Source organism: Drosophila serrata, unplaced genomic scaffold (genome assembly GCF_035046125.1).
Source record: "Drosophila serrata isolate PLE 108 unplaced genomic scaffold, ASM3504612v1 contig_184, whole genome shotgun sequence".
NCBI classification, from domain to species: Eukaryota; Metazoa; Arthropoda; class Insecta; order Diptera; family Drosophilidae; genus Drosophila; species Drosophila serrata.
The window spans coordinates 6,203,365-6,229,410 of NW_028257082.1; the positions used below are offsets into that span (position 1 = coordinate 6,203,365).

Consider the following 26,046-nt stretch of genomic DNA (forward strand, 5'->3'; position numbering starts at 1 on the left):
AATTAGAACAAGTTATTGAAATTGAAATGGAGGCTTAACTCACCTGAGATCCTTTCCATGCCGAAATCTAAGTGTTACAGAAGAAATGAAAAGAATAAGTTTTGTAATGTTTTAAATTAAATTGATGTAACCCTTTGATAATTGATAGTTTCCTGGTACTGGCGTGAGGCTTATGTTGTTGCTAGCTGCCTAGACTTACTATACCATTGGGAAACTATTTGTTTGATTTTAATTAGAAGTTTTAAAATGTTTGTGTTTTGAGTTGACTTGATGTTGTTTTAATGTATAATCTGTGTGAAAACAGTGACATGCTCTTTAAAAGGGTACATATAATATTTGAATACTTTACTTTGGCTTAGGTTTAAATGAAACTAAACAATTAATACATCTTAAAAGTGGTCCGGTACCGCACTGTATATCTGGTTTGGAAGCCAGTGTAAGCCAGATAAATATATAAGATTTACTGCAACTTTGTTGATACCTAACTCTGATATTTATCTTCAGATATTACAGAGAATGTTATCATAAATCCACTTATTCATTTATTTATTAATTTAATTTAAAGTATCTAAACTGTTTAGATATTTGTAAACTGGAATTTCTGTAAATGTGATATCTATACTTCACAGGATAACATTAGACACCGAGCAACAACAAAAGCTTCACGTCAAGACAGGCTTTGAACACAGCAAGAGTAAGGACATTTGGTAGAGTATTTGTAATTCGTATTATAGACATAATGGTTATAGACTTGATAAATCATATAGAAATCGGTACTTACCCTGAGGCTACCGCTCGAGCGGCGATCTGTTGTGGCATAGTGCTGCAGTCCGCCGGGTCCCGTTAGTGGCACAACGCCGCAACCGGAACGGATGCCCTGACCGAGAGTCGCTCTACACAACAAACATGGCAATTTCGATTTGCGAATTTTTGCATAGGTCATATGCGTGTGTGTGTGTGTGGGTTGGAGTGGGTGACATATAACATGTTTGTTGTGGTTGTTGTTGTTGTTGGGTGAGTGGGTTGGTTTGTTGTTGTGGTGCATGTATTTTCGATTTTCGTAGGCAGGCAGGCGCAGGCAGCACATAGAAGACAGGACACAGACAGCAGATGAGGGGATTTGTGGAGAGTTTTGGATCGATTGGTTTGGTGAAATTGGAGAGTGCGGGTGGTCGGGCGGTCAGGCAGAGCATCAGATATAGCGATACAGAGACAGAGATAGAGAGAGAGCAGGCAGGCAGCAGGCACACATACACACACAGAAATTAGTTTCATTGATGTGTTGTTGATTGTTGTTGTTGGTTGTTGTGTTGTTGATGTTGATGTCGTTGTCGAGTTGTTGGTTGGGTATTGTTGTCATTGTTGTGTTGGCAATCGTGTTGGACAATCAAGCAGAGGTTAGCAACAACAACAAGCCGTTGATTCGATTACAATTGGAAATTGAAGTGGTAACACATACGGATGGCAAAGCAAAAGAGAGTGGATAAAATATAGGAAAGATGGAAAAAAGAAATGGGACAAAAGACGATAAAATTCTGGTTAATCAATGTTTTGGAGAGTTTTGACTTTTTATTTGTTTCGTATTTGGTAATCGATAATTAGCATAAGTGACTACTCGTAGCGCAAAACAACAACTAAATATTTGTATTTAGGGTAAGAGAAAACCCCCCTAGGAAAAGAAGAAAGAATAGGTATAACTCGAGAAAAGAATATAGTATTTGCTAACAGAGACACGAAACCAGAGCAGCCAATAAAATTTGTATTTTTAAAGCCTTTGAGTTCCAATCACACAGTTTGGTTCGATTATCGATAATGTAATATAGTCGTATGCAGAGTGGTACTTAGTAAGATGACAACGTTTAGACTAGTTCAAGCTACTTAAGAACATTGATAACACATACATAGAACTTGTTGTCGAGTGTCTGCATATGTGTATGTGTGTGTGTGTGGGTGTTGGGTGTGTTGTGAGTGTGAAAGAGAGACAGAGAGATAGGCTACTTAGTAAGCAAGTTTTACTTACAATTGACACTGTAGTTGCAAATTGCAAAACCAAAACAACGACTTCTTAAATAAATTAACTTTTACCGAGTTAACCCTGCGGTTGATTTCCTCAAAATATCTCAGTAATAACAATATTTTGATAGCAACAGCCAATGCGAAATACTTCGTAATATAATTTTGGGTGGCCAAAAGTGTTGGAGAAACAGAGCGGTAACTCGAACCGCAGGGCAAACTCATTAGAACGCTCCACAGTATGCAACACCAAACATGGACTAAGTCAACTAACCACGGAAATGTTGATGTGTGTGTATGTATGTGTTCACGTTCATGTTCATGTGTGCGAGCGTGTGGTTATGTAATTGGTCTTTAAGGTTCAATTGTGCGTCGGTGGCCGGCTAACCGAGCTCTGAAAACAGCTCCCTGTATCACAGTGAACTTCTTGGGTGACGAAAGCCGCCGCTCGCATGGAAATATGTCTATATGTCTGTATTTGTGTGATGGTGGCATTCGCAATGCCCCATATATCCCTAGACTTGTAACATTTAATATCGTATCCGAGGAGCTTTCACTCCCCCTCACTCGATTACATTGACGCAAAAGCCTTAACTCTATTCGATTCTACTACATTAAATGCTTGACTTGTAAACCAACCTATGTAAGTAAATGCAACGTTAAGCGCTCCTCGGGGAGTGTATCCTAATAATAATATCGATATCGGATATGCAAAGCTTGGACACTTGGTTTTAGATGTGTGCGTTCCTAGTTCGATGCCTACTGCACTTAATATATAATATATCTGTATGATTACTAATTGGATGTGTGGCTCTGATGCCGTGTGGATCTATCAACTATTCGTAATGACAAAGTGACTAGCGCTGTGCTCCAGTTATTGTTCTCTCCCTATAGTTTATTATCGTATCATCATCATCTCAGCTTGGCTAAACAAATCAGTATGAGTCCCCCGTTTGAGTTTCGATTCGACACTCTCCCTGGTGGCTCGTGCGGATTTAGTGGCCCTGCAATTTGGCCAATTGTCTGGAGGCTTCCATTTGAAATTCTTCCATTTGACAGTAAATAATGTATCTGCATATTTTTTGGATATAGAAAGAACACAATAAATATCGGAACGAGACATTTTTTTAATATTTTTTTTGTGTGATTATTGGGAAAGAAAAGAGAGAGAAACATGGCCACGGGGGCCGCCATTAGTGCGATTCGCTTAATCGAGGCATTTTAGTTTTTTAATTTTATTTTTTACTTAAGTTCGAAAGTTCGTCTAGGACACAAGTTCACAAGATCATCAACAATGAAACTAAGTACAGTATTATCTAATAGATGCAGGCCGTAGACCGTTACGTTACGATTTATAGATACAGATACAGATATGACGTCGCATGATATGACATCTAATGATTTGAGAAGCTGGCCCAGTATGCGAAAGATAGATAGATAGATGAATGGATGCACATAAGAAGCAGCTGACAAAACGAATGATCTGAATGCACTAAATATATATAATAGCCAGTGATGGATGAGTGTACGTATCTTATGTATGTATGATGGTAATAAGCAGATGAAATGAGATCTGAAGAGCTCCTCCCACAGTAACAAAAGTAACACGTAATGCCTGCCAAAACGAATGTCAAGCAAAAGTCCTCTAAGAGGAACACCACTCCTTGGAGAAGGAAGGTTGCAGGAACAGAACACACACAACAAAATAACCGTTAACGGGAAAGTTAATATATATAAACTCTGGGAGGGGGAGTGGATGGTGGATTGGGTTCCGATGAATATACAAAACGGCAATAACTCAATCAAAACAAAAGGCAACTCTAATCAAAACGCTGTATTACGCTACACATATTTATGATTTCACATTTCACATGTCAAACCCGGGGGATTACACAAAGGATACTCTCACACGCACAAGCACAGCACTCACTCACACGCTCACACTCACACACACAGCACACACACTGATATCCTAGATATCCTAGATGGTTTCTGTGGGGTCGCTAAGCCCTTAAAACTTACCGTGCGGGCAAAATGAGGGCATCGAATTCCGTGTTGAGATGTCGCCGTATTATGTTCTTCGACGGCGGAATGCCCAAGGCAGTGGCCATGGTGTCCCCGGAAAATGATGGCTCCAATACCACCAGGCCGCCGTGCACGCCGCTGTCTGCAAATTGGTCAAAATAGGGGGGGATAGAGGGCAGGGATTAAAGCGGGTCAAAAGGTGGAGGAGCTCCGTAATTGCAGCCCTGAATGGCGCAATCAAAGAGCCATCGATATGGCACACGCACCCTTCAGGTTATCCGCATATTCGCCCAGGTCGATGGATCGCACCCAGCGGATGAAGCGCTGGTTCGTCCACACAATGGGGTCCGTGTCCACCGACTCGGATTGCACGCGGCGCATGGCCAGCGTTTGTCTGTCGTACTTCACGATGCGCAACACGTGAATGCCTGTTGGGAGAGAGAGACAAGGGAAAGTTTTGCATTTGGTCAAAAGGGTTCACTAGGAGGAAAAGCAGGAAAAGCAGGAAAATATTTAGGAACTGGGAGGAGGAAAGACTCTTACCATGTACAATGCTGGCCTGGTGGAATTTCCGCGTGACGCCCAGAAACTTCTCCAGCTCCTTCTTGGACAGCGTATCCAACATTCGAGCATCGACCAGGGACTGAACGAATGGCTCTGCATACTGGGGCAGTCCTATGTCCGGCAGCCACTCGGTGGCCACCCAGGTGTGTCCCAGCTGCGTGATCAGTGGATAACGGACCAGTTCCGGTCGCCTCTGCTCCTCAATGGCCAGTCGCAGTTTCTTGCGATGCATTGGATGGGCCAGGCCCAGGCCTGCCTCCAGCTCCACATCGTTAAGCTCCAGCAGGACCTTTCCGCTCTTCACATTCTCCGCACACCTGGCGCTATACTGTGGCATACCCAGAGCCACCTCCAGCCAGGCGAGCACCTGGGTGGCCCGCCAGCGGTCGATGGGCAGCTGAGAGGCTTCACGCAACAGACGCAGCTTCTCGGCGTAGCCCTCCTCGGACATGGGATTCCAGGAATAGTCGGCATCTAGGTAAGGGGGTTTGGGATATTTATAAAATTTTATATTTATTCATTTGCCCAGAACTCACATTCAGTCACTCCATCGGCGGACAGGGCCTTGCTCTTATTTCTGGAGCGAGCAAAGACCCGGGATATGCTGCCCCAAGTTCCTCCACGTCCATTCCGAGCGCCCAATGGTCCACTCTTGCTGGCATTGGCAAACTTCCGGCTAATGGCTCCACCGCCAGGACCTTCAGGGTCCACAGGTGAGCCCAGCTGTTCCACAGATCTAAATAAAATAGTTTTGGAAATAATTATAGTAATTTAATATAATGTATTTATAATTTTGGGAACCAATAAAACCCATCCATCACTGTCAACACAACACAAAATCTAAGCTTAATTCAGTTTCTGCATTTAAATTTATTGCAAATATTCGTGTAATCTCAGTACCCACCATTTGCAATTAATTCTGTTTTAATATTGGTTTTCAAAATGTAATTAATTACACATGCCCATTGGCAAAGATTAAATTAAGCGTGTAATGTAAAGTTTCTCGTTGCTGAATTAAGTGTATTTGCAATGCAAATAATCAATTATATGAAACTGTATGCTCTAAAGCTAAGGGAAAACTATAAAAACTATTAACAATTAAATGTGTGATGATGTGAACTAATTAAATTTATATCTTACTAATGAAGAAAAACTCTAATCCAGTTAAATTGTTATAGGTTTCAGCAAAAAAAAAAGGATTAAAATCAATGGAAATTGAAACCGAAAGTATACTTTAAAATTCCCTGGTAAAGTTTCTTTATAAAATTACCTTGAATATGCAGCCGAATTAAGTGGTGACAATGTGGGACTCCGTTCCTTGGGTGTTCCAACTAAATAAGATATAAAAATTATATGTTTTACTAATACATTAATACTCTAATCTTTATCCCACTCACATTGATACATATTCTGGCTGGACACAAGCGAGATGCTGTCCGGATCGACTGTGATGCAGGGACCATTGTCGCAGGTGCCATCGCTGAAGTTCAGCTCGCCGCCCGTGCTCTCCCGGTCGCTGCTGTTCCTCAGTCCCGAGTCATTCGAGCAGGAGTTACGATCCCCTGCCGTGGCTCCAGAACCACCACTTAGACTGCCACTGAAGGCGGACAGAGAGTTGCCACGTCCACTATCCTCAGCGCCAGTGCCTCGCAACCCGGCTAATCCTCCGCCTATTCCAGAGGCGGCGGCCATCTGTCCGAGCATTCCCGAAGCCGCCGATGGTGGTGTGAGGGGAGCAAAGGAGTGGAGACTCTCCTGGTCGGACAGACATCCTGTCATCTGACGACGTGCCTCCTGTAGCTGTTCCTGCAGCCGCTGGAGCTGAAGATCTCTCGCCGAGAGTTGCTGGGCCAGGGCCAGGGAACGTTCGGCCTCATCCCGTGCCTGTTTCAGCAACTGGAAACGCTCCCGATCCCGATCCCCCGAGATCTTGGCATTTGTCGTCTCCGTGGCCCGTACTCGCTCCTGATAGTTTCGGATAAAGTCACGCAGCTCCTGCTCCTTCTCCTGCAGCGAGGCGCACAGTTGCTTCACCTGACCCAGAAGATCTGACTTGTCCGTGCGGAGCTTCTTCCTCTCCAGTCGCATGGTCAGTAGTTGGTTCTTCACTGTCCTGAGCTCGGATTCCAGACGTTCAATGCGATCCTTGGCTGCTGATCCCTCAGCACCTGGACTCGTCTCAATGTCCGGAACGGAGTCCATGACGCCACCGACTGCACCATCTGTGGAGAGCTCGAGGTGACGCCTCAGCCGGAGCAGTTCGGCATTGAGGCGATCGTTCTCCTCCCGCAATTTGAGGGCAGTTTCTGTAAGAGATTGTGATATGTGGCAAACATATTTAGGGAATATACTTAATCCCTGCTTAAGGAGCTCTCAGCTACAGCTACCAAGCTGCGGACAAGCGGTGATCGTGGCAGGTGTGCAAGCCAGTAATTAGTTTTAACAAAAGCTGGAAATGGGGGGTTTTGTAGCTCTTTAAATGTATACTAATTCTTTGAGTAAAATATATTTCAATCTAAATCATTTTTTACAACTTTTTCCATTATTTTTTCCCAAGAGAGAGGGTCTACCTTGTAAGGCTGCCACCTAATTGCATTTTGGTAAGGAAGTTCCTTTTGATTTAAGAGTTTAAATAAGTAAAGCGTAATTTCAAGTCTAAAGTGTAAGAACTTATAATAGGTCTATAGTAAGATCTATATATTTATCATTTTCTTGATGCCAATTATATTCATATAAAACATTATTCTTCAAAGCTTCTGTTTTCAACTACATAACTGACTTGCACGCCTGCTCATCGAATTTCTACTCATAATTAGCATTGAAGCCATCCTCTAACCCACTAAACCCACTACCAAGTGAGGGTCCCGCGCTTTTTTACACTTTCCCCCCTCCAACGCCAAGTTTCATTTGCAGGGAAATAAAATGGGAAACTAAAGCAATCCCTTTGGCACACAACCAAAGACCAAGCGCCAGCTGATGCCGGTAGTAATCGCATTTAATATGCAAAATGAGAACTGAAAGGCGAAAGAGAAACGAGAACGGAGAACACACATTCAAAGTTTTTGCAGGCGAACTACTAAATTCAGTGCAATTATAACTTAACCAGGCCAGAAGAGCAATGAATCGGCAGGCACTAAGCGGATGAATGGGGATCAAGTGCAGCTACTATATATGTATACATAAAGGATAAAGGACATAGGGATCTACAGAGGCATGCGGGTTAATTGTGACTGCTGCTGCTTCAATTAAAAATACAGAGCGGAAATTGAGATGAAAGCGAAAATGGGGGGAGGGTCTCCGGAAAATAGATTGTTCGACTTACCTGGCCGAGGAAACCTTGACTCGTCGTTCCGATTGCCATCGCAGGACGACGACTCCAGCAGGAGCAAGGCCGCACTGGCGGCTGAGGTGGGCGAGTGCGGTGGTCCCAATGCCACCGATGGATTTATATTCAGATTCGCATTCGATTTCGTTGGAATTGGAATTGGAATTGGAAAATCCGGATCCGGCTGCGTTAATTTGGCCATCGAGCACACATCATTGGCATTTCGCTTGTCGACTGCTTAAACATGGCATTGTTCGGATACAGATACATACATAGATATAGACGGACGCTTTTCACTGGGAATTTTCGGGCTGGGAAAACGGGGGGGCTTGGGATCGAGAGGTGGGTGGATGGGTGGGTGGGCTGGATAGGCAAACAAATTCGGGTTGACCCAATAAGTAGTTCCAAACAAAACAAATAAACAGCAATGGCAAACAACGACCACAACAGCAATAGCAAGTATAAGAACAATGCCAACAAATGATGATAATGGTAATGGGGCTTGGTCTGTATGCGTGAGTGGGTCATACTGAGAAAATCACTTGTGGAAATACTATATATAAACACGATTTGGATAGGCTTAAGTATTCAAGTTATTAAAACAAAATTATATTGAAAGTTGATGAGTCCAAAAACTTTTAAACTATCAGTTATATCACTAATACCTTTTGGGAATACTTTGTTGCCTAGATTTTCTGATTTTTTTAGAAGTTTTCAAATCTAGAAGAATCTCTGATATATATATATTGTTTAGGGAAGAAAATCAAGAACCTTTTTATCTTTCAAATATATCATAAAAATACATTTTCTATTATTTAACACATAATTCCAAATTATAAAAACTGTCTAACCAAAACCCAATATTCTCCCAGTGTATATGTGACTGACTGATGTATATACATATATAATCCGGTCAGGTGACAGGTGAATGGATGGGGAATACAGAGGCGTGCAGGATTCGAAATTAGATTTGCTCTCGACGGAACACAATAACAGCCGAAAACGCACAAATAGGAATGAAAAGTAAATAAACAACAATTATAGCAATCGAACAGGAAAATAAATTAATATTGATTTTTGGAACATTAATCTAAATGCAAACGAGTAATGTCAAAAAACAATGAGAATTCATAAGAATGCATTTTACGAGAATGAATAATTTGATTATCTATTTATTCCCCGAAACATCATCAATTCCCCTATCCAGGTCGCTTGATTCAGTCATGTGAATAACTGATGATGGTGATGATGATGATGAGTCTAAATTGATTGCACAGACTGCAGGAAAAACACACTCACACACACACACACACACAGGAGTGGAAAACAACTATTTTCCTTTCCCCATTTTTTCTTTTTTGCAGCTTTTGTACTTATTGAATGTCAACATGGATTTATTTTATGGCCAAGGATTTAAATTAAAATTTAATTAGCATTTAATGAGAAGCATAAAATCCTTCTCTTTACAGTGTACGGATATATATATAAATATAAATCGAGGTCAAAATGAATGGAAAGGACAATTTAAAAAAATGGAAACGCTTATTTAAATTTCCGAAACTTAAGTGGCAGGCGGACAGTCTAAAAAAAAACCCACTTTCGAACAGAGAGTGCTCTGTCTAATTTCCAGCATTTAAGTTTTCCCAAGCCCAACTCGACCGCAACCACTTTGGGATCCACCGACTTTTTCACCTTCCCCGAAATGACCGGACTCTGCGCTCCGATGACTTTTCAACTGCAGCACTCAAAGTGGATGGATTCTGGCTTTTGAGGGTGGGTTGGAGGAGACATAGTGGAGAAGATAGTGCCTGCACCGAGGCCATTACCATCCATTTGTCAGATTTTTGAAGTGTACATCACTTTGCCATTCTGATATAATCCGATGCGTTGGCAAACCCGGGGAAAACCCACCTAAAAAAGGCACTCTCATCTCTCGGAAAAACCTAACCCAACATTCATCCTGTGTGTGTTTGTGTGTGTGTGCTTCTCGTCCTTCATTGTTGCATGTAGTGTTTGTATGTGTGGCAATGTTGTCTGTAGTTTAAGCTTGTGGCTTTTATAGCCCCCTTGCTGATGTCTCTCAACCACAACAACAATTGCAATTTTCTTACTACTCCTTTTTGGGGTAAATGACTGCTTAACAATTAAGTTAAAAAGCAAAGTAGGAATGGCTTTCAATAATTTACGCATTTTGGGGGAGGCACGGAATGGCGGCTGAAAGGATTCAATCAGGAACGTTGATTTAATTCCTGGTTGCGATGGTTGCCGCCCATTAGCCATTCCCACAGTGGCCACCACAGACCGGCATTTGACCATTCATGCTGCAAAGATTCCCCCTTCCTGGGAGGTCCTTTCTTTGCCCGCAGCAATCTGCTGATTGCTGCTCCTCGCCTTGCCCCATTCCCCAGGCGTTTACACATTACAAATGCATTTCAATGCACTGCAAAAAAACACCCACTGCAGTCAGGATTTAAATTTGATAAATTATTAAAAGGGAAGGTCATTGAAAAAAGGGTTAGGTGAAATAAATCAATCTTCTGATTGATATATCGGAGCAATTTAAACCTTTAAAAAGTTAATTTAAATTTAGATTAAGTAATAGTTTCTATATTACAAATATTTTTGAATAATATTGTATAAAAAACGTAAACTGTGATATTTTTGGATATTTTATATATCAATATTTAAACCTGTGACTAGATTTTTGATTTCTTTAGATTCATTCTAACCAACTTTACCTCTCAATATAAAATTATCTAGTTCTATAAATCGATATATCTATGAGTTCCTATAACAAATTCCTGGTAGTCGCTTCTGCAATAATTTATTTTAAATCAAAATCTTGACTTATCTCCCAGTGTACACACACACACTCACAACGCATAGCTCTCACACACACACCCAAAGACCCATTCAACCCGCACACTTACCCGCACTGAGTGCACTGCCGCCGGAGGTGGCATTGTGGGCGGGGCCGGGTGCCTGGGCCATGTGACCTGCGGCAATTAAATTCGAGTTATTCGCATGGATCATGGCTGTGCTGGAGTTGCAAGTGCCGCTGCTGCTGCTGCTGATGCTGTTGCAGTTGCTGGTGCTGGCGATGCCATTCGGTAATTGCTGCTGCTGTTGGGGTTCCCCCTTGCCGGGATGCACCGGTGGCGGTGCCGATGCAGATACTGATGCAGATGCTGGTGCAGGTGCAGGTGCAGGTGCTCGATGCTGGTTGTGGAACTGAAGCGCCTGGCTATCGGCGGTCATGGGTGGCGTGAGCGTTTGGTTGCTGCCATTCGAGCTGGCCGGCGAGGAGCTGCTATCGTTGCTTGGCGTGAGGTCTCGCTTGTTGGCCAAAATCAGAGGTGATGGCTTGGCAGGAGCCACTCCCACACCTACTCCTCCGCCTGGTCCTGCTCCAATGACCCCCACCGAGGATGTCGAAGCCGTCACTGTGCTGTCCAGCGAGAGTAGCGGCCTGATGGGCTTGTTATTGTTGACGGAGGCGGCGGTCTTCTCCTTCCCGGAGTCCAGGGATTTCACAACTTTCTGGAAAAGTTTAAGTGCAGTAAAACGATGTTAGAAATTACTCGGAAACTGAGCACCAACTAGAGCAGATAAAAGGGGGGAAAAGTATATATAAGCGAGGAGAGAAGAGATAGTAAAAATCTACGAGTACCATAGTCCATTTTGCAAAATCATTTTACATGCGCATAAGCAAGTTTCTTTTGTGCATTTAAGCCAAGTCCCTAAAAGCAACAAGCATTTAAGACAAGTTTAAGACAATTTTAATTTAAATACTGCAACTTTTTTGAGTTAAACTTGGTTAAAGCTTAAAGCATAATAAGAACATAAAGTATCTGTTTTCTTGGTATGTTAAATTTATATTTTTATATGCTTAATACAAATTCAAAGTTTTAATTGAATTGGTAATACCCTTCAAAGGTTTAAAAATAGTTATCTTTAAGATTAAAATATGCACATTTAAATTGATTTTGCAAAATGAGCTAAACCCTGATTTAAGCCCCATAAACCTTTAAGAGCCAAAGACAGATAGCAAGGAGATAGCAAACTATATACATATAGATATACATATATATAAAGAGACAAAGAGAAAGCCCAAAAGTTTGTCAATTAGTCAATGTGGGATGCAGATTCGGGGATATTTTTTTTTTTTTGTGAAATTTCAGTTCATTTTTTTGTTCATTCAGAAAGCAGGCGAGCAAGTAGAAATACAAAGTTGGTGCACCAAAAAAGAGGGGAAGTGGTGGGGTGAAGATGGTGGAATATCTGAACCAGAGGCATGCAATCTGTTCCCCAGCAATGAATGAGTCCCAATTAGGTTAAACATCAAGTGCGGATTCGTTTTTGGTGAATTTTTTCGTATCGTGTTTGCGGATGCGGAAGTTAGGTGGAGATTGGGAGCGAGTATCTGAGTATCTGAGTATCTGGGTATTCTGGATATTCTGGGGGGGCGGAATGGTGGTACTTACGGATTCGCCCAGCTTGTGCAGCGAGGCATTTATGCGATCCGGATTGCGCGGCGGCGGCTCTGGTGGCTCGGAGGCTGCCATCGTGGGTCCGGCAGCGAGACCGTTGATTTGCATGCTAGCCACCACCAGTCCAGCACTCCAGCACTTCCTCTCGCACACACACACACAGATAGAATACACAAGCTAACACCAGCACACACACAGACAGAAGGGAGTGCTAGGATAACAAAGGTCGAAGGACGAAGCGGTCTCGTGGCTCCTCTTGGCGCCTCAACTGCCACAAATCTGAACTAATCGACGCTCAAACATTCTGACCTGGCACTACACAGAGAAGAAAACATATAAAACAAAATCAATATAATGCGGGAGATCTAGATATATTTAATCCATAAATTTATATAAGTTAAGCGACATGGAAGGATAACTATCAGAAACATGAAGTAATTTAAAAAACCTCAAAGTACACAACGATTTTTAAGACCTATAAAGCATATGTCACAGAGCTAAGGAAACATCGGAAAGGATTTAAAGTCTGTGCAGGAACACTCAGTTATAGGAAATAGATTATATTATACCCTTGCAAGGTATACTTTGAGTCAGAAGTTTGCAACGCGGTACAAAAGTTATCTCCGATTCAAATCTTGAATTGTTATAGAATTTCGTTTTAGTTATATGAAAATATGAATACTATATAATATAACTGCCAGAAAAAAAGTTGTTGAATGTAAAGGATCAGTATCTTTCAAAAGTAAGTAACTATGAGCTTTAAGTAACTATGATCAGTAACTTTCTATCCCCAGTAAGTACGTATGCATGATCAGTTACTAACTTTGAACACTAATAAACAATGACTTGCAACTTTTGTAACACAACACATTTCTGAGACTTGGCCGGCTGCAGTCACTTCGTTCCGGGGATGTTTGAACCACTTGGGAATTATATGCCTACATGTGCGCGATTTGTTTTGGAATTGGATTTGTTTATTCGTCTACATAATTTACCTAGAATATAAGTCGGAGCATGGCGAATCGGTGGACTATATACATATATATATATAGCTGTCAACTATGACCAGTAAGTAGCTATGACCAGTGAGTAACTATGATCAGTAATTAGCTCTGATTAGTAAGTATCAATGAACAGCGAGTAACTTTGACCAGGAAGTATCTATGATCAGAAAATATCAATAACCAGTAAGTATCTATGAACACTAATAAACAATGACTTGCAACTTTTGTAACACAACACATTTCTGAGACGTGGCCGGCAGGAGTCACTTCGTTCAGGGGATGTTAGAACAAGTTGGGAATCATAGCGCATGTGTGCGAGATTTTAAAAGCAAGCTATTTGAATGAAACTATGGAGTTATTCTTATATATAATTTTACTAGAATATAAGTCGGAGCATGGGGAATCGACGGACTATATATACATATATATAGCTGCCATAGGAACGATCGGAAATTTTTAAGAAAAAAATATTATAACTTTTCCAGTTTTCAACAGATTTTCATCAAATTTGATATATAGCCATTATATGTTAACCTTGAACTATCATTAAAAATAGAGGAAAATGGAAAACGGTGGATGTAAAACTGTAAATATACAATGTATGGAAGAATTAAATTAATATAAAATAATAAAAATAAATATATATAATTCATATTGTATTTGATTCCTAGTGATCGAATTTCAATCTGCAAGGGTATACAAACTTTGGCGTGCCAAAGTTACCTTCCTTTCTTGTTAATAACTTATTTTTGTTGCCAATAAACTGTGTTACAAAAATTGAAGTTTCAAATTTGATTTTGAAAAAAATTGTTAGAGCATAGAGATTTTATGCTTCGGAATCTTAGTGCTTTGATTGATCTTAAAATGTAGCTCAAAATTGGAACTATCCTCGATGTATTCTCTGTGTAGACCCTCAAAGGAAAGGAAATGGGGCTTTAATACATACTCTAAGCTGGCTCTCTCTCTCTCTCTCTCTCTTGCTTTCGTTTCAATTTCCCATTCAATTACGAGTTTGTCCTGCAAGTAAACAAAAATGCAAAAATTTTTCAGTCAGCGCCTTTTGGGTATGCAACACGATTTTGTTCTCCTGCAAACCCAACTAATTTGGTCGCTCCACACAAAGATGGCCATAAAAACTGAAAGCTTCGTTTGGGAATCCCCCAAATGGCCTTAGTTTGCCTGCATGTATGTAGGCCAAACACCAGCCATAAACCTCCATTTTGGGTTTGTTTTCTGTATGTTTGCACTGCTTTTTTTTTATCTTTTGCCAACCGTTGCATGTCGGCGCTCAGTTCGCAGTTCACAGTTTGCAGTTTTGCAGTTCTCCTGCTGCAGTTGTCACTACAGCTGCCGCTTCTGGGGGAGGGCGAAGGGAAGTTAAATTACAGCTCCGAGTCTCAAGGGGGCGGAGTGACAGCTGTTAACTGAGCACAAGGCATGTGACAGGACATACGGAGGGATGGAACGGAAGGTGTGGTACTCGTAACTTAAACTGGTTGGAAAGCAAAGGTGACGGCTACATAAGTACACTTTTGACCAACAAATAACTCATTACCGGGAAAGTCAAACTTAAAGAGTCATGCGGGAAATTGAACTCAAAAGGACACATGGAAAAATTGGTCACTATCGAGTTTGTATATAACTTAAAACTCTTTTTAAATTAGTATTTCGCATATGGAGCTCTTGAAAATATAACCATAGAACTGTAAACTTTCCCACCACCTCTGCCTCTCACAATTAAGTCCTGCCATTTTGAGATATCCTTTAAGCCCAGCTAATAGAGCCCTGCTCAACACAAAAATTGCCCCTTGAATTGACAGCTCTCACAGTTTTAGGGGCTGCCCTCAAAAACCCATACGGGGCCACGCAAATACTTTAAGTTTAATCCGCTTTAGGATCCAACTACAACAAAGGATGACCGGCAAAATATGTTGCGGTTATGTTTTGGCTTCATGTTTTTTCTTTACTTGCATACTCCCCCCCAAAAAATATCCCATGAACCAAATGGAGGCGATAGAGCTTGGATACACATATGAATATGTACTTGCACTCGTATAGTGAAGGGGCTTAGGGGCCACAGGAGCCGCCTCCAAAGCACCTTGACGACGAAACCACAAACATTTATATTAAAGCAGGAAAAGCAGGGAAAGCTGGAAAAAGCAGAGCAAAGTTGGGAGTCCTGGCTGGGGCGTGGCCACACTAATGTGGTGTGTGGCACACACTATAGTAGCAGAAACTTTAATCATAATAATAACAAGCAACTTTTGCGTTACATCCGTGTGCCACAAGCACACTCGCACACACACACAAAGTTCGGTGGAGTTGAATAGGTATTTATGTTGCACACAGACAGGCCGCAGATAAATGGGGTGCTCTTAACCCTTTGGTGGCCCATGGGCAACACTGCATTAACTGCCAGCATTGTGTGTGTGTGGGTGTTTTTCTTTTATTTTCCGACCTCTATGCTTGCTCCTTTTAATTGTACTTTTTTAATCACAAAATATGCTGTTCATCTTTTATGGTTTCGTAATTTAAATGTTTGGTATATTTTGAGGGCAAACAAGGCAAGAGTAATTAAAATATTTTTTGGGATGTTCTTCACCTGAGATGAGTGTTGAATGTTGAGCAATAACTTTATGGTATTTCATTTTATTATTATGCTGGTAATAAATCTGTAAAGATAGAACCCTTGGTAAACTCTGCCAGCTTAGGGTTTGTTTTATTTCGTTTAACCTTTCGGTCTGGAGTCAAAATTGTTGCAAAAACTTTTTGTTTTTTGTTTTGCAAATTATGAGTTTCCCTAAGAACTTGGAGAAGGCAGCCAATGGCCGATCTCCCGTGGCCTTCTATCAGCATATTGCGGATCCTGGCAAAGAGGAGCAACCCAGTCTTTTGCGAATCAAGCAACACCAACGACCACCGCCCAAGGAGCTGAAGCAGCAATTGGATCAGCGCCAGAAGGCGGTGGAAGAGAGACGCGGCTTGTTGCAGGAGGAGAAGGTCCAAAAGCTATCCGTCCGGCTGGCACGAGTGGCACTAATCACGGATCGCCACCAACGGCAGACTACGAGCAGCTGGAAAGATGCCCAGAAGACCTTTACCCGCGACATGGACGAGCATGTGCGTCGGCGCACGGAGCAGATCTCGTTGCGTCTGAGAGACCTCACCAGTCACAATATGGCGGTGCGGGAGCGAAGGGATGCGGTCATGCGGGAAAGGTATCTCCAAAAACTGGATCGCATTTACGAGTCCAGAAATCCCAAAACGATTTCAAGAGTTTTTCGAAGCACTTAGTTTAGATAAGCCAAATTTTAAACTATTCTAAATGTAAAATCAATCTTTTGGTAGCAAAATTTAAAGTAATCTAAATTAAAGAAAAATCTTTTGGTTGCTACAAGAAATTATACAAAACCAGGACCATGGCGAATAAAAATGTGCTTACAAAAATGTTTAAAGATAATGAATATGGGAAGTGTATTAAGTCTTGTTTCAACACAAAACATAATAATAAATATAATATAATAAAATAATGTATAATATTGGAAGTGTTTTCAACAGTTCAACATAAAAGATGAATAAAAATATAAGTAGAACTAACTTGTTCCAAAAGTTATGAACAAATTAAGTTGGAAACTTCTTTAAATCATACAATGATTTAACCTTATAATGCGGGAAAGCCTGAGTGTGCATTAGGGCTTTAGCTTATTGAAATTCGATTTTTAGAAAACCATTTTGTATTTTTTGTACATTTTTCTTTTCGCTTTAAGCGTGTAAAAGACTAAACTTTTCGCTTAGAAAACTTTTGCCTGTCACCGGGGCTTGTCAACTTCCGCTTGGCACTCGGCGAGTCTGTCTTCGACATAGTTTGCTGAAAATCGCTTGTCAACTCTTAAGCGAAACAAGCCTGCGAACTGCGTTTTTATCACTCAACTTTTTTGGGGGGGCTTTAAGTTTGTCCAGGTTGTCCGGCAATTTGCATCGGAATGAAAGCAGAAAGTTGGGGACGCAAAATTAGTTACAATTTGTGTCGGAGCTGCACAAATTAGCCGCTGTGGCGATTTGAAAGCATCTCTTCCCCGGAGCCCCATAGAGTTTGCCTCGCCTCAAAGGCGGATCCAGATTATGTGCACTCAGCTGCAGAGGAGAGGAGAGGAGAGGAGAGGTTGTTTGCCAGTATTTGTGTGCACATATCACGAGTCAAAGGAGCGTACTGGTGTTGGCCAACTAAGTGCTTCCCCTTTGTCCAGGAGCATCTTGCTCTTGGCTCCCAGCTCACAGATGCATCTGCAGCAAGTTCAGGCCGAGCACTTGACCTGTTTTCGCTTTACTTATTTGATTTGTGGTCTGCTGGTGACGCTGCTTATGTAGTTGCCTTTCGCATTCAATTAAACTCTAGGGTTTTCTCTGTGCGTCTGTCCCCCAAGAGTGTGTGAGAGCAGGGAGAGGCAGGAGGTTGATTGCCCTGAGAAGTGTGCTTCATAAATTGCTTTTTGTGTGCGTCCCATGTGTGTGTGACGACGTCCTCAGAAAAATAACAAGCAACATATTTGGCATTTATTGAAAACACTCCTAATACAATAAACGTGCTCCTCCAGGCTTAAAATAAATCTGGCCGGAAACTGGCAATGAAAAATGTATAAATGAATTTTAGCCAAACCCAGGCTTATATTTTATATTTATTCAATATATATATTTTGGCATGTGCAAAATGAATGCAAATTAATGCAGCAGTTGTGTGTTCAGCAGAATAACTCGTTGAGACTTAATTATACTAACCACAGCTCATCGAGCTGCGTTCCCGAATTTCCCCGAGGCCGCAGAAAATGACATTGACAGTGACAGTGACAGTGGCAGCGGAAGCCGGAGGGAATTCAATGAAAATTAATAAGTTGAATTAACAGATTCACGCCGCGGGCAGTCATTCCAGCCAGCAATTGAAATCCCATCCACCGCACACGCCAAGTGAGAATTTAATGGCTCACTGCCCAATGCCAGTGCCAGTGCCGGGTGACTGAGTGAGTGCCGCTGTCCGATGATCTGTCCTGGCAGTGGTCATTAAGGCCAGTCCTTGCGAGTCCTGCCAATCGGATTGACTGCAAACGGGCAAATAATTTCCGAGCGGCTAACTTCGTTGGTCGAACAAATCTGTAGCTGACATATGGCTCCCTGCACAACTGCCTGTGTGACTCATAATCTGATGATGACTCAAACGGAGCCGGGATTTCTGCACAGAGGGAAATGTTCTGGCTTATGTTCTGTGATATTTGCAGATATTTTACCTTGAATATTTATCAGGTTTGAACATAAAGTTGTCTTTAAGGGCTAACTTATTTAAGATTCATTTTCTGAAGGGACATCTGCTATTAAATTCTCTTGAACTATTGCATATGTAAGCTAATATTTATAGCAGTATTTTCCATTTAAAATTTTTTATTTTTTTTCTACTTAAAAGAACATTGAATAACACCCATTCCTTGTAATAATTTTTCCCCTTGTGTGAGTCCCTAATTTCCTGAATGACTCGATAGGATCACCTTTCCATTTTCTGGCCAGCAAAACCTCGTTGGAGTGACTGGAATGTGTGTGAGCAGCGCAAATTCCAATTTGTGTATGGTCTACGACCTTCTCCTACTCCTCCTAGGCGCCTCCTGAAAAAGGGGGCCACGTAAACCATTTTCACATTTCCCCTTCGTAGTTGTCGACTGCAGCAGCCTGCAAACCCCCTTCTCTCTCTCCATCAACAGCCACAAACTGACAGCAATCAGCTTTGCTGCGGATAAAGTTTTATGCCGAGAAACTCATTTAGTTTGCAATTAATTAGTGGCAGCCGGCAGAGCAAAGTTGAATTTGTGTTTTTAATTTGACTAAATAGATGCAGCTACCGACGGCGGTTGAGAGCGTGTATAACACAGCAGGATAAGGATCAGGTTCCAGGAGGTTTTTTTTGGGTGGAGGATAGCCTGGCATAGTTTCGCCAGCCGCGAAAACTTCTGACTGAATATTTTCGCTAGGCGTGAAATGTAAATGCTTGACCCAATTGGCAGAGGGGTCAGAACAAAACAAAAAAAACAAAAAAGGTGGAACAACAAGAGCGCTGGAAAAATCCAACAACCACCGACAACAAAATCATTTAAAATGTTTTTCCATGGAGGGATACCGTGCCGGTGCCGTTGCCGTTGCTGTAAAAACTTTTCCCCGGGGCTTCGGCGAAGACAACTTGAACACAATTTGATAACCTACATTTCGGGGTCTTGGCAACATTAAAAATTTACACATGACGAGCGGGGAGGAAGGCTGGGTGTTTTGGGGGCTCTCGGTTCTGCTTAAAAAGGAAAAAAAGATGTGGAGCAGAGTGTCCTTGAGCTCTTGTTTTTATTTGGTATTAAGAGCATGTCAAGTGAGTCTGGCTAACAGAGAGGCTGAGGCTGAGGCTGAGATGCTGAGTGCCAGTCAGCTAAGTGAGTTTTCGTTGTTGTTTCTTGTGACAGGAAACGGAAGTGCGTGTGCGTGTGTGTGGTGTGTGCGCGTGTGTGTGTGTGTGGTATGTTACCCACGCATTGTGCTCTGTAAGGTAGATGGGGCAAAGACAGTCTCTCGGTTTTTGTGGGTGGCAAAAAGTCTTTAAGTCTTTTGCCTTAATAGCTTTCAGTTTGTGACTTTCCTGGTCACAACACGGCCTTATTCCGTGCCATTACCCCCTTCTTTGGGCCAAAAAAGCCCCCTTGTACCTCCCTTCCTCCCCTCAACAGTCTTCGCAGCCTTCCGGTTTTCGGCGTGAGTTATTGTCGTGCGATTTATTGCATGACGCACTGTTGGTGGTCTTTGGTCGGACCCACATGGCGTATGCGTAACGCAACATATAACGTATACGAGACGTTGGAACTTCACGTAATGTGCAACATTTACCCCCCGCGAACAGGGCCCCGCTTTTGATTTATTCAACCAGGTGGCATACTTTTGACCCATAAGGCTTTGATTTAAAGCACAAGACGAAAAAGAAACACAGAATCCCAGACCAAAAACAACTGCAATTTATGGTGTACTTCATGGAGTGTACAATGAAGTCTGTGTTACTTTTGTGGTGGGCTTGAAATATAGGTCTTGGTGCTTGGAGTTTCAATTTACAAAGAAAAAGAGTAAAGAAAAACATAATTAATTATTTTTTGACTTGAATTTTTTGTTCCTCTTTTTAGAATTGAGATTTTTTCCATATGTTTTTAGTTTTAATTAAGTGTCTTAAATGTTTAAAAAATAATGAAACTCTTTAGAAGCACTTTCATAAGTCAACTTATCTTTGCATTCTTTTCCTCAAATATTCTTTTATTTTATTTATTTATTTATCTAATTTATGTATCCTTTCAATAATCCCTGTTTTTTTGCACCGTGCATCAATAATGTGAGCCAAGTGCCTGTCGTGTCTGGCGACAATTACAGGTGTTGTCATTAGTGGCAACGCCAGGCGGAAATTAATAAAGATTCGCACAGGCGCAAATTGGTTTAAAATATATATATGTTTTTATATGGCAAGCAGCATGATTATTCATTCACAAAATCCCCAGTGCCTTGGAATTCCCACTGAGATAGTGCGTAATTCATGACTGACACAGATTTTTCCCTGCTCGTTGCCATTTTTCCCTTATGATATTTTTTTCCTCTTTTATTTTTGCATTCAGACATACACACACACCCTCTCACACACACACACACACACACACACACACAGGCACAAGTCTAAGCAATAACAACATCGGCATAAAAATGGCAAAAAAAAATGTAAAAATTTCCCTCTTTTCACGCACACTCGCACAAATATTGACCGAATTTTACTGACGCTGGTTTTCCACCAAAAATACAATTGTTTTCCTCCCCGCTTTTCTGCCTCCCATGTTCTTGTTGTTGTTGTTGGTGCGGCGATGCTGGGTCCTGTTTGTTTTGGGAAAATTTACCTTGGATTCGGGAAGGAAAAACAAGCAGTGCACTGGCCACGTGGCCAAGTTAAAGTCAATGTCGGTTTTTCCTCGATTTTTCTTTATTTGTTGTTGGTTTGTACGCCTTTCTAATTTGTTGGACACGTTCTGGTCGAAAGTTTTTTGGCCATTCTCTTGTTGATTTTTATTGACACACACACGCACACGCACACACTCTGAGCGTGGTTAGAAAGAGAGGGGTGTGGAAGTGAGAAAGAGAGAGAATTATTGAAACACTTGGGGAACAACGTCTCACTTGGCGAAATTCTCGAACGGCACTGAGCTGGAGTCCTTGGCATTTGGCTCGAGTGCCGTTTTTGGCGGCGTCCCTGTGACGTCACAAAAAGCTTAGCCAGAGAAAGAGAAATAGAGAATGTGTGGGAGAGAGAGAGAGAGAGAGAGAGAGAGAGAGAGAGAGAGCGCGCGCATTTGCGCAGTTGAGAAAGCTTGGAAAACCCTCAACTTCGCCAGAGAAAACCCCACTCAAAAACACGACCACGGACAAGTGTTTGTTTACGTTTTCGGTACGGAGAGCAGGTCTCCCAAAAAACGGGAAGGATTTTGAAATCATTGTTGCTCCGCTCCCCAGAAAATCGCACGAAGGTCAAAGTCTGCATCGCCCAAGTAAATTCACACAATTGCAATGACACCACCCACCCGAAAGCCCTCCTCTCTTAGCTTTCAATTAATCAGCTAAATAAATTGAAGTCTTTTGGGGAAAACCACAGTAAATTTTACCCACAACTTCACTTGGCTAAAATACACAGATCTCAGATCCAAGCCACAAAGCAAAATTTCCAGAGCCAAGAACCCAAAAATGTCAGTGGTAAACAGTGTTTTTGAGTGGCCCAGAGGGGATTCCAAGGGGAAGTGAAATATTCTTCACACAACAAGAACTGTCTCCAGACTTACATTATATTGTAATTCAATATACAAACTACTCTGCTGCAATTGTCCCATGTCATTCGCAGAGGAAGTGACAATGGCTTTGAGAGTCTGAAAGCCAAACACATAAATAATTTGACCCCGGATAGAAAGGTTCAACTTTTGCTGATGAAAGACTCAATAAAAATGTGTAGCAAACAAAGGAAATAAAATTAAGTTTCAATTTCTAGCAAGACTTGATGTGACATTTACTAAATGATATTTTCTTGCATTTGTCTTTGAGATTCATCTTACATTTACACTAAATTAAGAATTCCTTTGTGCATTTTGCATACTGAAAATTTCCTTTGATTAAAGTGTCTCTCCTATTTTAAAAGAAAATTTATTTATTCCATCTTATGTTTTTATGTGGAAATTTTTCCAGACCCTGACAAAATTGCATACTCCGATTTAAGCAAGCTGTGCTGTGTTATTATTTTTAATGTTTGTTTTGGCAAAGAGTGCTGCCGAGCTTAGTCTGATATTACCATAAAACTTTATACGTTTATTTGGAAAATATGTTTACGGTTTTATTGGCTCTAGAAATTTATCCTATCGGAAAATTAATATACCAAAGAATGTGTATCTCATCTCACTTTATTTGAGTTTGGGCAAAAATACCTTTATTCGGTTCAACTATTCAGTCTGGATTTCCACAAGCCGAAGGCAACTACATAGAGCAGTAAATTCAATTGCCATATCAACCAAACTGGGTGGAGTAATCCAAATGAGAGCCATTGCAGCGTATTATCCTGTGGGCAGGACTCGAGCCCAGTGAATCCCCCTGGCACTCATAATGTAGTTATACACTGTGGAGTGCCATTCATAAATACGAGTGGCAGACGTGACTAGCCGCAGCCACGTACAGAGTTTTGCACCTGACAGAATCGCTCTCCGATATATCCCATCCTGTGCAGCATCCTTTCTGCCATCCTTACCCCCCAGCCTCCCATGGACATGGCAACTGTTTGTGTTTATTGTGACTGACAATCATTGTAGCTATCTGTCTGGGAGCAATGTGAAATTGCGAAATGCAGCCGTGAGATAACCGCCGTCTGTTGCTAATAAAATGTTATCAAATGAACGTCAAGTAAACGGGCCTATTCTCCTGCCATTTCGGGCTCATCCTGGCAGACGCCATCGGTGCCAGGATATATGTATGTATGCAAGCGATATCCAACTGAACAATGGCAGGCGACGCACAAAGAACATCGATTACGGGAGAGTTCGTTCAACTCTCGCTCCATAGGCCTAGGACCCTCCACAATTCCCGAAGCCAAAGACATCCTGCAGAGCAGGAGAAGAAGAAGTGGAGGAGGAGGAGAAGGAGTAGGAGGATATGGGTATGGGGCACCACTATCTGCCACAGGTGACGCGTGAAAAATTCCACAAGCGATGGGAGCCCAAGGAAGCGAGGCTGCCATGCAATTTCTCGCTTTGTCGTAACTCAACTGCCATTGACAGCAAAGTGTCCCACTGACAGTCATCATCCCCCTCTGCCCCTACTGGTTCCCCCTATATTTTTCCCATATTTTTCTCCCAGTCAACTGGTTTTCCATCTTCCCCCGCATCTTTTATTCTGCACAGTTCCAGAAAATCAACGAAAGCGACCTCAACCTTAACGTTTGAGTGATTGAAATACAGAGGGAAAAAAAGAATTTATGGAGATTTAATATAGTGATTTCTAAAAGGTCTGCTCTAATACCTAACAGAAAGAAAATCCAAAGAAATTGTGTTCCAAAGGAAGAGCTGAAATAAAAATGCTAATGATACCATGGAAATTATAACTTTGGCAACTATTCTAAGTGAAATATATGCAATTTCAACATTTCTTTTTCTTTTAAACAAGGAATTACAATTTACACTAAAACACTCTCCAAATGATAGATAATCGATTGTGTTTTAACATTTTCTATCATTCTCTAGGGCATCATTTCAATTGATATAAAATCCACAGCGATTTCTCTGGCACCCTTGATTGTCTATGTTATTTTTTAAATATTTCTACAAAAGACAATACAAGGTACCTATTATCCCTGGGGCATAATTTTAGCCCCCAGTGTATTACTTTTCCCTATGAGTTCTCCATGGGGCAGTCGTTTTGTCAAGCCAACCGATTGTGAGCGCCGCATCGCTATTGTCGCCAACTGACATTCACTTCATCCTGGCCTTAGCAGGGAAACGCAGGAGAGGAGCTGGCAAGGAAGCTGGGTATCTGGGAGTTTGTGGTTCCTGGGTGGGAGCTGGGATGTTTATCAATGCTCTGCGCGCTTATCGCCGACAGCCGCCGCCGCAGTCAGACAAGTGGAAAACTATACACGCCCAACATGGCAAACAAGGAGTAGTACATCGGTGTGGGAGTTTGGTGAAAAACAGCCGGATGCGTTGGCTTGACAACTTATTTCAACATCTTGTTGTAGCTGCTCGTTCTGGGCTTCCTATTTTCATTTATCGCAGTAAACTTTCCGCAGATGGCACTGCAAAATGTTGACTGAAACGGAGAAAGAGGAGTCGCCAAAGTTTTGCCAATACTTGCTGATGGCATTGTTGCTCTGTCAGGACTCTTTTCTACATATATGTGTGTATGTGTGCATGTATGAGAGTAAATATCTTATTGCGAAATATTTGCGTACATTTCTTATATGTCTTCGTTATTGAATTTGATGGCAGCTGCCGGAGAATTGAAAATGGAAAGCAAACTGTAAGCAGTCAATCCTAAGGACTAATGCTGCTACTACTGCTGCATTGCAACGTAAGCTGATTGGGGCTAAAGAAGAGCGACCACTCGAACCAAATCAGCTTACAGATGCATTGATTACCTCAATTAAGAGCCCAGAGACCGGGAAGGCGAGTAATGAATCGAATTAGTATGTAAATTTAGTCCGATATAGCGAGACACAGAGACAGAGAGAGCTCCAGAGAAGCAATATCCTTTGACCAAGTCCTTGCTGTCCTTGTCCTGCTCATCCCTTTTATGTTCCCGGATGCTGCTAAACGGTTTATCGCACTTTGCCACTGGAATCGGATGAGATGGAGTCTGGAGCGGAAGTGGATGCGGAAGCGGCGATATATTATTAATGTCTATTATAAGGCAGACACAGACGAAGCCAATGCGGCGTATGCGCATTTTTTATACATGTCTTTTTTTTATTCCATTTTATTTCCCCCACCCCCCCCTGTTTTTATTACGGTCCTGCCCCAAAAGCAACGACGACACATTTCTGCCAAATGTTTCTCCATTTATCCTTTCGCCATGTCCCCTTGTACGTTTTCGGGATCCTGGCTCCTACCCCACGAGTTTCTCTGGGGATTTTATGGCAAGTTGCAAGTCCTTGCGTCCTCAGCATCGCTTAATAAGTTTTTATTGCCCCAACTCACGCCAGTTTGAACGTGTTCGGGCAGCGGTCGAGCAGATAATCAGCGGTCTTGGTTCTCTACGGTTTCCGGTTTCGGTCTCAATTTCAATTTCGATGGCCACCTGGCCACGCCCAACATTTAAAGCCAATTAACACACAGAGGAAATTCCAGAAATTCTACGCCGGATTTTCATTGCGGTCGATTTGCGTGTGGCAATCGCATGGAGTTATTGGGCGAGTAATCATTTAATGTTTTGTAACAATAAGCGACTCACATGTTGGCGAAAAGTGTCCTTAATTGCCAGTCTAATGGGTTCATTAAGGAGATTTAAGTAAAAGGAGATTTATAAATATAAGGAGATTTAGGTATAAGGAGAT

At 41.8% G+C, this 26,046-nt stretch overlaps 2 protein-coding genes across 42 annotated transcripts in view; one reads left to right on the forward strand and one right to left on the reverse strand.

Annotated features, from left to right (window-relative positions):
- The window catches only part of Liprin-gamma (liprin protein kazrin), a 44,513-nt gene that overhangs the window by 1,422 nt on the left and 17,045 nt on the right, over positions 1-26,046 (reverse strand). The window contains exons 1-14 of one of the 41 annotated variants that reach the window (XM_020944188.2): positions 21,368-21,673; positions 14,368-14,438; positions 12,412-12,732; positions 10,858-11,467; positions 7,925-8,161; positions 6,000-6,908; positions 5,873-5,933; positions 5,139-5,338; positions 4,582-5,076; positions 4,305-4,466; positions 4,036-4,180; positions 1,902-1,922; positions 782-893; positions 44-67 (exon numbers count right to left, since the gene is read on the reverse strand). In XM_020944188.2, the coding sequence (XP_020799847.2) occupies positions 44-67; positions 782-893; positions 1,902-1,922; positions 4,036-4,180; positions 4,305-4,466; positions 4,582-5,076; positions 5,139-5,338; positions 5,873-5,933; positions 6,000-6,908; positions 7,925-8,161; positions 10,858-11,467; positions 12,412-12,525 (3,090 nt within the window). In that variant the 5' untranslated portion in view covers positions 12,526-12,732; positions 14,368-14,438; positions 21,368-21,673. Of the gene's footprint in view, positions 1-43; positions 68-781; positions 894-1,549; positions 3,085-4,035; positions 4,181-4,304; positions 4,467-4,581; positions 5,077-5,138; positions 5,339-5,872; positions 5,934-5,999; positions 6,909-7,924; positions 8,165-10,857; positions 11,468-12,411; positions 12,733-14,367; positions 14,439-21,367; positions 21,674-26,046 lie in introns of those variants that run through there. The other 40 variants (XM_086828478.1, XM_020944172.2, XM_086828477.1 and 37 more) reach the window with 40 other exon arrangements.
- On the forward strand, positions 14,784-16,868 carry LOC110177492 (uncharacterized). The gene has a single exon (XM_020944248.2). The coding sequence runs from the start codon at positions 16,212-16,214 to the stop codon at positions 16,713-16,715; it is 504 nt and encodes a 167-aa protein (XP_020799907.2). The 5' UTR covers positions 14,784-16,211; the 3' UTR covers positions 16,716-16,868.